Consider the following 14643-nt stretch of genomic DNA (forward strand, 5'->3'; position numbering starts at 1 on the left):
CATTATTTGACGATTGGCAACACTCCTCCTTTTAAGATAATTCGGCACCAGAATCTTTTTTCCTTGGTATTTGGCTTTAGAATGAGCCCATGGCCAGAGTTGCAACAACAATCAGTGCCTATATAACCACCACTGAAGCATTTTCTCACTTGTTCAAGGGAAGAAAAGGCAGCTGTGGCCTCTACGGTGGCTCCAATTCACTGTCAGAACTGAAGGTGGTCCCACCTTCCCAAGTTGAGACCCAAGATTCATCCCCAGGACTGGGCCTCTCTGATGATGGCAAGGACCGAATCTAACACACCTGTCATCATTGCCACACTGACAGAATTTGTACACTTGTGAGAAGGAGAAAAAGGTAGAGAAGACAGAAACCAAAAGTGAGTTTTCTGTGCTGACGAGACACCTTCCAGAAGAACCTGTTACATTCTCTGATATTAGGAGTTGTCACCAACCTTGCTTGCTAAGAGATCAACGCAAACCATACAAATATGGAAGACGTCAGTGAACCCCGTTACTGAGAAGGAATGCTACAACCACCATCTTCTGGAATAAACCCAGGGAAACTCTCCCATGGTAGGAGGAACCCTCAGGCTCTCCCCTGGGGCCCTGGGGACTCACAGTGCTGTCGATGTACGCTTCAGTCCACACCACGTCGTGCTCCTGGTCGATGACTTTGGGCCGGCTGAGTACATGGAGGTATTCCATGACGTTTTCCTGCACATCAGCCAAGGTGGAGATCTGGGTGAAAAATCCTGCCAAGGGAGAACAACGTTAAGTAAAGACAGGAACAACTACAACTGGGGAGCAGACCTACGCTATGCCTTCTTAGCCTCTAGCTAATTTCTTTCTTCCCTTTTCCTTTTTAAACATTATGTCTCCTCTCTACCATCACCCACTTAATGAGCAATGTGTTCATGTTAGAAAACAGAGTCAAGCAAAAAGAATAAAATGAAGATCAACCACAAACCCACCTCCCAGAAGAAGCCCCTGTTAATCCTTTGGAGAATCTCTCCCCAGATGTTTTCTATACATATATATATAGACCTTCTCTGGTAGATATGGGAGTCCTCTCTACATGCCATTTTGTAAACCCCCCCTTTTTTTTCATTTTAGTGTATTTATTTCCAATGGGAAAACTAAAAAGCACAAAATTTAAAGGCTGTCCTATTTTTATAACTACAATAGTTATAATTTTTTCTTTTTTAAAAAATTTTTATTGGTGTATAGTTGATTTACAATGTTGTGCTAGTTTCAGGTGTACAGCAAAGTCAATCAGTTATACATATACATATATCCACTCTTTTTTAGATTCTTTTCCCATATAGGTCATTACAGAGTATTGAGTAGAGTTCCCTGTGCTATTTTATATATAGTTGTGTGTATATGTCAATCCCAATCTCCCAATTTATCCCTCCCCCCTATAATTAATTTTTGAGTGCTTAATAAGGGGCACAAAATTTGCTAAACACCTGATAAGCTTTGCCTCATTTATTCCTGACAACATGATGAAGTGGGCATAACTTGACCACTTTACAGATAAGATGACTGAGGCAGACTGAGCATATGTGTTTTGGCCGTGTTCTCACCGGTAACAAGTGGCAAATACAGAAGGTGAAACCAGCCTTGAGTATCTTAATCTATGCCTTTTGCTTCTACAGAATTTTGCTCTTTGTGTGTTTAAGGCAGAAACTCCAGCTCAAACCCTCATGTAGTTACCAGACCTGCCATTTGAATATGCTGGGTAGACATGGTTTCTCAGTAACATAAAAAGTTCTAAACATGCTATCATCTTGTGGGTGGAGAGGCCATTTTGATCTCGAGTTCAGGTACTGCTATGCTCCTCTTCAGCTTGGCGTCCTGTTGGCTTTGCTGGGAGTCAGGAGATGTTAGAAGAGAAGGGCTGAACTGAGCACAGGTCTGGATCCCCAGGAGGGAGCCCTTCATTCAAACATTTATGGAAGGCTTTCTTGGTGCCTACCACTGGAGGAGCAGGAGTTAACTAGATGAGCATGACCCCTGCTTCCTGGGAGGTCTGAGTAAGCTGACAACTATAAAATAGCACAGTCAACATTATAGAGAAACACACAGCATGGACAGGCAATCACTTGGCTACCCCGAAGAAGGGTCAGTACAGCTGAACCCTGAAGGATGAGGACCAGTTAGCTAGAGGAAGGGGGGTTAAAGACTATGTCCGGCAAAGCAAGGAATGTAAGTAAAGGCCCAAGGTCAGAGTTAGACCCATTCTAGGAACTGAAAAAAACTCAGAATGGCTGGAGTAAAAAGCTCGGGGAGAGTGAGTAGAAGTAGGGTGCTATAAGATCAGAGGAATTAGCAGAGGGACTATCATATAAGACCTTGGGAAAGAGTTTAGACTTTATCCTACAGGCAACTAGTCATGGAAGCATTTTAAGCAGGGGGACACTGGATGGACACAGATTCTTGTTTCCTCCCCATGCCTCTAAATAAGGACCTTTATAACTAAGTTGATGCCACCTCCTACTTGCCAACAAATGAGAGAGGATATGTGTGCCTCTGAAACCAGATCCATCACAGCACTTGCTGTAGTGTTTATAGAACCTCTTAGTGTTTAATACAGGGCTCAGGGTAAAGAAACGCCAGCCCTTTTGTTGTCCAGAAAGGACCAGGACCCTCCCAGGGCATTTCCAAACAAAAGCCAGCTGGTTTTAATTTGTTGTACCAACCCCAAACCAGGTTGGCACCATGTGGCTTCTGGCTTCCTGGTGACAGCTCTGCACAGTGCTAATTAACACGCACTGTCACTCTTGTCCACTCCACCCTCCTGACCAGGGCCAGAGCCTCGCCCATCCCAGTAGAAACTGAGCCCAAAAGACCTGTGAGACCCTGCTCTAGCTCAGGGCTCTGGAGCAGGGCCCATGTGTACCTTGGCACTCCGTCAGAGGTCAGGCACTACAGTTAGGGATGCCCATCTGGGTCACTGCTCATGCAAGGCTTCCAGGTGGCCCCTCTTAGAGGCATAGTGGGAAAAAGAAGTTTTAAAGAAGATTGCTGGATGACAGCAAGCATCATAGTTATAATCCCTCCACAAACCACGACTACAATCAGTGTTTGAATAAGAAAGAAGACATTTCAGCTCTTCTCTAGTAGGTAAACCTTTGGCTCTGCATGAAGGGTCTTAGAGAGACAAACATGACACAGAGGACAAACCAAGAGAGGTGTTGCCATGTTGATAAGAGGAGGAGAGGACTCCATGGTCCTGGACCGTGAGGATACCTGGGTGAGCAATTCACAGTATAGCACTATTCCTATTGTGGGTTCCTGTACCAAATGTGCAGTAAACACAGCCTCTCTTGGGAGGAGTTTTTCTTGGTTGTCTGTGTTTTCATTCTAATCCTCAAAGCCAACAGTAAAAATCCCTGATTTGGGTTTTCCAAAATAGGGCCAAGAGAAGGGAGGGAATAAATAGAAGGAGGGGGATGGGAGAGACAGATTCTCAGCATTGAGGGAGAGTGGGAAGGAAAAACAATCACACATTTGGAAGGGGATGGAGCTGAGTGATCATCCTCACTTGGCCTTGCTATCATAATCAAAGTTATGAAAAGTTACAAAAAGCTGGCTGCAGGCCCATAGCCAATAGTATACCTGACACCTCCATAAGGATGACTAACAGTGTTCTCAGACTGAACCCGTCCAAAGCCAACTCCTGATTTCCCTGGCCAGACCTATTCCTCCCGCATTGGGTCTTTCCCACCTCAGCAAATGACGCCACTGCCCAACTGGGCCAAACACTTAAGAATTATCCTTGATAGCCATCATTTCCTCACCCCACCCCATAGCTAATCCACCAGCATATTCTTCTGGCCCTATCTCTAAAATATGTCTCAAGTCCAATCCCACATTTCCACTGCTCCCACCCTACTCCGGACTCCACTGTCTCTCCCCCAGGGTATAGCAACAACCACCCCCCGCCCCACAAATCCCCCTCCTTGTTATCTAGACTCCTGACAGCAGTCAAAGGAAAGTATAAAGCAGACCATCTAAAGTATAAAGCAGACCATCATCTCCCTGCCTAAAATCCTAAAACAGCTTCTATTTAATTAGAATAAAATCCAAATTTCTTACCTGACCTCTAAGACTCTCCCTCACTAGGCCCCCGCCTACCTGGATGAACTCATCCCCTTCCATCTTCCCACCAAGTTCATCCACCTGACCCCCCCCAGGCACTTGCACCTACTGTACCCTCTGCCTGGCACACCATTTACCCAGTTTTCTACGGATGGCTCCTTTGGATCATTCAGGGGTTAGCTGTCTGAACTCATTTCCTCTTGCTTCACCTTGCTTTCACTTTCTTCTGAAGATTCATCAATGCTGAATTCTGATTTACTTGTTTACTTTGTTCTTGCCAATGGAATATTGGCTCCAGGAAATGTCACAAAAAGCTGGTGCTCGTCTTGTCCAGAGAGATATTCCCAGAACCAGCACGTGGCTCTGTGAGAGCCATTACTGAAGCAAGGACATTCACCGAAGTCTTACTGTGATTCACACTCTCGCTCTACACTTGGGTAACACAACAGCTCAACATGTGTGTGTGCTTGTTGTATAGGGAGGAAACAGAAACAACAGTGTTTAGTAATTTGTCCTGGGTCAATTTGAATACAGATTCATTTGATTCCAAAACCTTTGCTCTTAACCACTGAAGATACTGCCTCTTCCTGTAATGGGAAAGGACAGCATGGCAGCTGCTCAGAGCATGGACAGCATGGTCCTCCTCTGTAAGGACACCCCTAATGGGCTGCTTGAATCTCTGTGGCTGGGAGAGTTTGAGGCTGGGGTGGGGAAATATGTGGTTGCCCTATGAGGTTCCTGGCAAATGCACAGTAGTTAGCACCAAAGGTCTACTCAAAACCCATACCACAGTTCTAACTTATATTTCAATATATAGACCATAAATGCAGATGTATAAAAGGTAAGAAAAGCTAGAATTACAAAGATAATATTAATAATGTACACTGCAAAGCTTAATGCAAATCAGATCATCTAACCCCAACCCATTAAACTATAAAACTTATCTGAAAGAGCCTCTTTTTGTTTTTAAATGTTATTCATATAAGTTTTAGTTAACAAATGTACCTTTTGATGGATAACAGGAAGTCACTGAGGGCTGGACTCTTTGCCTGTAACCATAGATGCTTCCCTCCTTCTCCCTCTGCATCCTTTGAACTGGCCACTTTCCCCCCGGCCTTCCCTCACCTCTTTTTATTTATTTTAAATTCTAGTTCTTGAATGTTTATTCTCTTCTTTAATGTGCCTTTTTGGACTTCATATATCATGTTAGAAAATAGAATCAGCAATCTTTTGGTAATTATCAAGGAGTAATTAACGCTGAAATTAGCCACCTATTATAAATGATCTGCTCATTTTTCTCCATAACATCAATTTATTTACCTATTCCCTTACAAAGCCTCCTGTGAACTCTGAGTTACAACTACTCAGTGTGATAAACCACATGCAGCCTGGTGCTTTGTATTTCTGATATTTTCCTACCCTTACTTAGAGATTTCTTAAGAGTCCCTTGTCTAAGAGGTGCCTCTGCATGAGATGCTCCATCAGTACATCATTCAACACTCCACTTCGCAATGACACCAGACCTGAGGGACCCCGGAGTCTGCTCCTCAGTGGGAGACCATGGCTGTCTACCTCACCGGTAAGGTCTGGGTAAGGTCCTCGTTCTACTTTTGGTGTGATGGGCACTGCACCCTTGAGTCTTTTCAAAGACTCTTTTCCCTTCTGACATAAGGCAGGCTGAAAACAAGAAAGCCAGTGATCAGGTCCCAGTCTTCCCAAGGCAATAAGGTAGGCAGTGATGTTGCTGGTCAGGCACTGGGGCATAGTGGCCATACTGCCATTCTACAGTGGCAATAATTGTTTTAATGTATTTAAAATGGTTTGCTGCTTTGCCTCATTAGAGCTGGTTGCCTCAAGACCTGGTGTGCATCCCCTTACGGAACAACAGTGTTCTTGGAAGACCCTCACAATATTCTGTCCCATCTTCGTCCTCCCCATCAACATCACACACTACTGAAAATCACTTTTCTTCTATAGAAAAATGAACCATTGATAAACAACTTTCTACCTCCACATCTCTTTGGACCATTACAAAGAACGAGTAAGAGGTCTATTGGGCCCTTAGAGCTGAAGGGCACATGTCCGATGAGTTGGAAAGAGAAGACCAAAGAGAGAATGACCACTAGGACAGGGAGCCCAGGGGCCTCAGTGGGCATGTGCCACCTGGAGAAGGGGGCTTGCAAATGTGAAGCTATCAGAATCAGCCAGAACCTCTGACTTAGGAGCAAGTCTTTTTGTGTGTGAATAATATGACATTTTTCTTTCTTTTTTTAACATCTTTATTAGAGTATAATTGCTTTACAATGGTGTGTTAGTCTCTGCTTCATAAAGTGAATCAGCCACACACATACATACATCCCCATATCTCCTCCCTCCCAACTCCTTCCCACCCTCCCTATCCCACCCCTCCAGGCGGTCACAAAGCACCAAGTTGATCTCCCTGCGCCACGTGGCTGCTTCCCACCAGCCATCTACCCTACACCCGGTAGTACATACAGGTCCATGTCACCCTCTCACTTTGTCCCAGCCCACCCTTCCCCCTCCCCGTGTCCTCAAGTCTATAATATTTTTAATTTCAAATTTCATGCTAGAAAAAATAATTTAAAGTGGGTGTCCCCAATCCCTGGGGACCGCGGCTACCGGTCCTTGGCCTCTTAGGAACCAGGCCAAACAGCAGGAGGTGAGCAGCGGGCAGGCTAGTGAAGCTCCATCTGCCACTCCTTATCGCTCCCCATTGCTCTCTTCACCGCCTGAACCATCCCCCCATTGCTCGTGTTACCGCCGGAACCATCCTCCCCCACCCAGTCCGTGGAAAAACTGTCTTCCATGAAACTGGTCCCTGGTGCCAAAAAGGCTGGGGACCTCTAGTTTAAAGGATCACACTGTGGAGCTAGGAATGCTGGCTTGCCGGCAGCTCTATCGCTGTGCCCCATTCCACCCTGCCTCGTCTCCTCCAAGAGCCTTAATATCTCCATTTGTAAAATGTCAGAAACTGGACCACATGCCTACACAAGCTGAAGCAGGACAATTTCTGGAACACACAGGGTGGTTATAAATCCCAGCTCCAGTCTTTATTAGCTATAGACCATTAAAGTCCTTTCTCAACATCTAGATTCCTTTTCCTAGATTCTCTCAAATAATGGGAAATAGTCCTCTATGAACCATGACTTTCTTCTCCCCAAAGAGAAGCAACCTCACATCCTGGTGAAGAGTTAGGCTCAGACTTTGGAACAACTGGGCCTGATTCCTGGCTCTGCCACCTGCTAGTTGGTAACCTGGGGCGAGCTGCTAGTCTCTTTGAGTCTCAGTTTCCTTCTCATGCACTTCATACAGTTTAATGAGGGTCAAAAGAGATAACACATAAAAGTACTTTGCACTTTACCTGGCACTTAGTAAGAAGTTTGTCATCCTTAGCTGCTATTAACAACAGTAGCACCATGTTCATCTTCACAACTATTACCCTTTCCACTCAAATTCTCAAGTTCTATGGAATCTACACAAAGAATGTATACAACTTAAGTCTCCATTAATGGATAAATGGATTAAAAAGTTACAGTGTATACACACACACGCACAAAGAAATATTATTCAGCATGAGAAACAAGGAAATCCTGCCATTTGCAAAAACATGTATGGACCTTGAGTACATCTTGCTAAATAAGATAAGCCAGACAGAGAAAGACAAATACTGTATGATATCACTGGTATGTGGAATCTAGAAAAGTGAAAATCATAGCAACAGAGTCTAAAGGGGCTTACCAGGGGCTGGGGGTTGGGGAATTGGAGAGTTATTGGTCGAAGAGTACAAAAAATGAATTATACAAAGGTATCTGAATAACTGTCATTTTTGCCTTCTTCCACCTTTTCTGAAACAGCAAAAAAATTTAATTGCCAGTTTTTCCCTACTCCAAACAACCATTCTGGCCTCATAAATTTGACATTTGGAAAGGTAGAGCGAGGTTAAGAGATTTCTAGTGGGAAAAGGCTATGGGTCTGAACTTCCAAGGAGGGCTCAGGCCGCCAGTTCTCTTTCAAACAAGGAGAGAATGACCATTAGCCTATCAACGAGGGACAGGCTGAGTAGATAAACAAGACAGACTCACGTGGCGTTTCCATTCGATCTAATGATGACAGATAAGTTGAGAACCAAACACAGAGACCCTTCTTCATTTGCACAGCTGGAAAATACTCCATTCACCATGATTTTTGAAGGAGAATCAGGCAGTGCTTATTTAAAAGCTTGGCACACTGAACATTACAGAAGGTCATCAAGGCTTTATGGAGTATCTGGGCTAGTTGGCCCCTCTTTTCAGTTTTCCCAGTTCACTTGTTTAACCAATAGTGTGAACGCAGAATTTTAAGTTCCATAAGCCATTCTACAGTGGCAATAATTGTTTTAATGTATCTAAAATGGTTTGCTGCTTTGCCTCATTAGGGCTGGTTGCCTCAAGATAGGACCTAGTTATGCATAAAATGAGACAAACCAATGAGCTCCAGGCCTCTCTGGATTTTGCTAGTGGATTGGAGGAGGCAGAGAACTCCTGTGAGGGCATGAATATTCCCAGACATCCATTTACAGGAGGCAGTGCCAGAGGTCCACTGACTGAGAACTGTCTCCATGGCTACCATACTTCCAAACAAGAAGTTTCACACGGATAGCAGGTCCTTGACCACTGACCCCGGGACAATGAGCTGGTCCTGACAACTCCTGCTCCTCCCTAGGGTCACTCTGGTCAGTCAGCCAACAGGCTTCTCCCTGGGCTTCCCTGGGTCTGCTCTGGTCCCCGAATGCTAATGCTTCATTTCACTGAAGAACTTGGCTGAGTCAGGGCAAAAATATGTAAGGAGGGGGGCGGGCCCTCCCTGGACCTCATGTCACTTGAGATGAAAAATGTTATGCTGCCTCCATACTATAACAATCTGAGAGTATAAACAATGATTTAATTAATGACCATAGAAGAATACTTGCTCACCGACGTTACGCTGGTCTAAACCCCATAACTGACGCAACATGAAGCCGATGTTTATATGGGCACAGATGACTGGAACCTGACATTTTGATGGCAACTGCTACTTTGAAGAGTGGCAAACAATGACATTTTATTCCCAAGGCCCTTTAGAAGAGAAGCAGAGGAGGAAGGTGAAACTATTGTGAGGGACTGACTCTAGCAGGGAAGGAAACAACTGGATCTGGACAGGAAGAGAAGGAGAATCACTGAGGAATCCAGCGGCCAGGCCAGCTAAGCAGCTACTATTACCTCCTTGGATTTTCCAAGTTGCTGCACTCAGAACTTATAAATCTAAAGGGCTATATTCTATGGCCAGGCCCCAAAATACTCTGAGTTGACTAAATTGTCTTCAAAAGGATTCTTCAAAGATTCTTATAAACAATGACTAAAACTAAATTATGGTGTAATATTAGTTGATTAAGACAAGACTTCAATTTGAGTAATTTTCATCAGCTGGACACAGACAGTGGTAAAAACAATAACCCATGACTAAATGCATACTCGCTGATGGGAAGAATTGCAGTCTGATGTGGCAGGAGTAACATGAAAACTTTTAAAAATGGAAAGGAACTCTTTCTTTCAAGACCACAGAATCAAGGAAAAAATTGAGAAAGTGTAGCTCACTCAAATGTCAGTGAAGTTCCAAAAATTATCTCAATGGTCTGTTTTCTCAGAGGCAACCTAGGATCCATTCAGCCTCCATCTCCTCATGCCTACTTTCCTTCTATATTTCCTCTTCAAATGAAGCCAAATGCATTACTCTGAGACAATGAGAATTACTGATACCTTTGAGTGAGGTGAGCCAGCCAATAAACTAAAATAATTGCAGAACATGTTATTTTAGAGCTTCAAGGAAATGTTCAAACCTTTCATGCAGTTCTCCATTTTTAGATGAGGAAATTGAGACTTGCTTCAAAGATTTCTCCAAGTAGAAGCAGATAATAAAACACAATGCCAAGCATAGGGAAAGTGAGGCAGAGGTTTACTTGCTTGGCTAGGTACCTTTTCCCTGAGAACTTCCCGTGTCCATCCACCTGCAGAGCACATATATTTTTCTTTGTGGCCCTACCTCTGCCTACATGCAATTCGGCAGGGGAAGACCTGTCCCAAGCTGGGTGCCAGAATCATTTTCTGGATAAGATATAAACTCTCCTTTCTCCACAATAGGTGTTGTGTGGATAGATGGGTATGCACAGCGTGAGGTAGCCATTTTTGACATGCACATGCCCTAGCAGAGAAGGTCTATCTACAGAGAAGAAGAATGCCACGGAATGTAGAAAGAAACCAAGAAGGAAAAGAAAAACAAAAACACAGCCCCTGGTCCCTCATGAGACATAAGCTTCCCTTCCCACTCTGGGTTCTGACTCACTCTCCTCTCTCTCCAAAACACTCTTCTTTTTAATTTCAGGGAGCAACTTTGGTTGCTTGCAACTAAAATAACTTTGTCTTAAGTCACCAAAACTAAAGCTGAGACCTGCCAACCCTTCCCTGAGTCCTCTTTCCTCCACTAACATACATAATTGGAACTTTTATAAAGGACGGCATAACAGGCAATGTAGAAATAGACCACCTACATCCACCAATACCAATTTACTGTGCAACAGGACATATCTTCATGTATTAGTATTTATAGTCAATTTGCTCATTTTTCAAACCTTAAAGAAGCAGCCACTCTACACAGAGCAGGAGGTTTGGCTGAGTGCTCAAGAGGAAATCAGAGTGACAGGCTACTCTCAGGGACTGCATAGCCTCAGAGCAGAGATAAGACATAACCACAGATCAATATAACACTAGGAAATCATATGGGCCATTTCTGTGCCAGGCACTGAGCTGCCAGCTTTACCTGCACAGCCTCATTCATGCTCACAGCATCTGACTGGGGCAGGTATCATCACTATCTCTGTTCTGTAGGTGATATAACTCAGACCCAGGTAGGTATGGTAACATCCACCACTGTGATTGGTGTTTGGTAGAGGCTGGATTTGAACTCAAGGAGTTTGGGTTAAGACTCAAGGAATCTAGAATATACCACATATTTTCCTCCTTTGCTTTGCCTTCTTGGTTGTGTGTAGACTGAAAAGAAGCCCTTCATAAGACTGGAGGCCCTGTTCCTTCCCTCCCTGTGCCTTCCCTAAAGCATTGTTTCCAACACACATCAGGGCCTGTGAATGTAGAAAATTAACCTGTGAAAGTAGAAAAGCCAACAATTATTGAGCACTTATTAGGTCTCAGCACTGAACTAGGCACCTAATCTGTACCATTTCATTTTTTAACCCTATATTCAATAAAAATCAAAAAGAAAAGCTATTATCACCCTCTCCACTTTGAAGATTAGAACACTGAAGCAGGTTAAAGTTAACTAAGTTAATTAGTTATGTAGGTTAAGTTATGCTATGGGAACATATCAAACTGGAAATCTCACTGGCTTAACACAAAGGTTTATCACACAGACTATATATCCATCATGGGCTGGCAGATGGCAGAAGACAGGGTGAGCGGAAAGGCATCTGCTCCATGCGGCCGCTCAGGAACCCAGGCTATTTCATCTATTCCATCATGTAGCTTCAGAGTTCATAGGAGCAGAAAAGAATAGATACCACCAAACCAGCTCTTAAATGCTTTAACCCATAAATGACCCAGGTTGGTTTTGCTTAAAGCCTGTTTCCCAGAACCAGTGCAAGGGGGCTGGGAATGGTGAGTGAGCACATGGATATTTGGTGCATGGTAAATGGCTCTGCCATAGTAATTCTTCCAAGGTCACTCAGTTACTAAGCAACAGAGTGGAGAGGCTTAACCACTCCACTTGACTACGTCCTCAAAGTTTATAAACACATTTTGGGAGAAGTTGTTACAAGTCAGTCATAATCATTTAGAAACATCCAGACCTTATCTTAGAATTCATAGCCTTCTGATAGAACACTCCACTTTCTCGTGACTGTCTCTGTTTCTACACATCCACGGAGAAGTTATTCAGAACTGAACCCATCGGGAGACCTACCTTTATTGGCACAGGCCATCCACTTGAGATTGTCTGCAAAAGCAGCCTCTCTTCCAATGAGGTACGTGAAGATGCGAACCTGAGAGGAAGAGGAACACACGGATCAGTGGTTTTCACTTTTCACCCTCCTGCCCTGACCACAAGCATGGCTCACACACATGTGATTTACCTCCTTAATGCTCCATGCTTCCCATCTTCAGAAACATATTTAAGACATCTGAAGTAAAGTCAGCTAGAAATATACTCAAAACTGGGGCCTTTGATCTTTTAACCCATATGGCACTGGCGATGGTTGTTTTTCGGTGTGTAACTTGCGACAGAGGAGAATAACTTGAAACGGGAGACTGGCAGCATCGTGGGCCTGGGTTTGCTACAGTTTGCTACACATATATGGACAACGATCATCCAGGTCTGGACCAAATTGGCAACCATTTTCCTCATCCGCACAGAAGTACAGAGTGTGCTCTTCTTGGGAATCAAAACACCACTGAAAGAACTTCAGCATGCCCCCCACCCACCCAATGGTAAGAACAGGCTGCAGACACTCTCTTACTGTCTGTGGTGGTAATTAATTGGGATGAGAGGCACAGCCTATAGCCAGGAGACCAAAGGGAACCCTCTCTAGCCTTCCTAAACTTTGGCTCCTAAAGAGCAGAGAACACATATAAAACCTTGGATCTCTCACTTTCTATTGCCTTCTCAAATCTCTATTATAAGGCCAGAATTCTTTGAAATAAAGTACAACCCACCTCCCAGAGTTGTACTTGAGGGTTAGATGGAAGAAAAACAAGAAATTAAAAGGGTTAAAATCCTTTGGTTCACATTTTAAATGTCATGTGGGTCAATACCACACAGTCCAAACAAAATTCTTCTGGCAGGTGAAATCAGTCCTTCAGCCACCAATTTATGACTGAGTTAAATGCAGACGTGGTATTAGATGAATTACATTCAACATGTGGCCCCGAAGTCTCTCCAGCTGATGTCTCCTCCACTCAGCCAGACTGGGTCAAGCACCCCTACGGTTCCTTCAGAGTCATTATTGCAACTGTTGTTAACTAGTATCTTGTGTGGTTACACCTGTGAGGTTGATCTCCACTAGACCATCCACCTGACAAGGGAAAGGATGGCTGTGCTTTGATGGGGCACAGGGCTTGGAATATTACAACTCAGTAAACGAATGGATAAAAATGTAAATGACATAGCTGACTGAAAATTAAGATTTTGCTTTAGTTATGAGTAACCTCTTAACTGAGACGTATAACTGGAAGACTAGTTCTTAGTTGATGGTTTATTTCCAACTTAAAGAGATGTTTAAATATACATTATCATTGTATAGCCTTAGTCTGTCCTCATTTGTGTTGAGTAAGGCAGTTATTTCATCCATCAACAGCTCCTGCAAGGGGACTTCCAGGGCAGATGAGCAGACACAGAGGCCTTTGTTTTGCCTCTCTCTTTCCCCCAGCTCTTTTCCACACTATTCCCACCGGAATCACATTGGGAAGAGGGATTTTTTTTTTTTTTTTTAAATTGGGAGATTCTGACTCTCTTGGGGAAAAAAAAAATAGAAGATGCAACCTCATAGGCCCAAAGTGGTCACCACTGACCTTCCTACACAGAGCTGTCCCCTGTTCACTTTTCCTGCCTGGCCACTGTTAGCTTTTAGCTCAAAATGTCTGACTAATAAAAACCTGCACAAAGCAAGTTCTTAACGAAGCAGAAAGCATAAAAGATAGCTCTTAGGAAGAGAAGCTGTGAGTCTATCTTTGCAGGCAAAGAGGAAAAGACCTGACGCAAAGCAGCCTATCTGTTCTGAGCAAAGATACCTGCAGGTGCTAAACCTCCTCTGCCATCCAGGTGAAGAACCTGAGGACAAACAGTTCTCTCTTGGAGGCATAGTTAAAACCCCAGAACAGTGCTGTGAACCATTCATGAAAACTTAACACAGTTTCTGATTTTAAAAGATGGCAACCCATTTGGAAAACCAGTAGGATTGCACCAAACTTCAGACTAGACATGATTACACAGGAATAATGTGCTAACAATAACCACAATCATGAAAACCAGCACCACGACCCCCTCCACCAGCACCGCTGCCCCTACTGCCAACACTACTGTGGCTTCTCCAGTCAGCACCATCCCCTGGGTCAGGTGTGTGCAAAGACATTTATAGCATTATACTCATTTTGTTGGTTTGTATTTTATTTTATTGCTTATGAAAGAAAATCAGAATCATGTTAAATATTTCCATTTATGTGCAGCCCTTGGCTCCCAGTGAATTGGCCCCCTTATTTGAGTAGAAATGGTGTGGAAATGACTCGTTGCCTCTCTGCATATAAAATAAACATAATCAAACAATACTGGGTTCATGCCCTGGATTTCTCACAATAATGCCTTTCAACTGGCAACAAAATGAAGGGACTTTACTCCAAAATAAATATTCTGGAGATCCATTTAACAACAGGATTTTATATCTGTAATTTTTTCAGACTCAGTAATTCTAGCTCTAGGCATTTATCTATAGCCAGGATAACA

At 43.6% G+C, this 14643-nt stretch overlaps 1 protein-coding gene across 1 annotated transcript in view; it reads right to left on the reverse strand.

Annotated features, from left to right (window-relative positions):
* Positions 1-14643, reverse strand: part of CACNA2D3 (calcium voltage-gated channel auxiliary subunit alpha2delta 3) — a 787108-nt gene that overhangs the window by 274507 nt on the left and 497958 nt on the right. Inside the window, exons 12-13 of the mRNA XM_065884772.1 lie at positions 12112-12190; positions 619-752 (exon numbers count right to left, since the gene is read on the reverse strand). Of these exons, the coding sequence (XP_065740844.1) occupies positions 619-752; positions 12112-12190 (213 nt within the window). The remainder of the gene's footprint in view (positions 1-618; positions 753-12111; positions 12191-14643) is intronic.

Source organism: Phocoena phocoena, chromosome 10 (assembly GCF_963924675.1).
Source record: "Phocoena phocoena chromosome 10, mPhoPho1.1, whole genome shotgun sequence".
Lineage (NCBI taxonomy): Eukaryota > Metazoa > Chordata > Mammalia > Artiodactyla > Phocoenidae > Phocoena > Phocoena phocoena.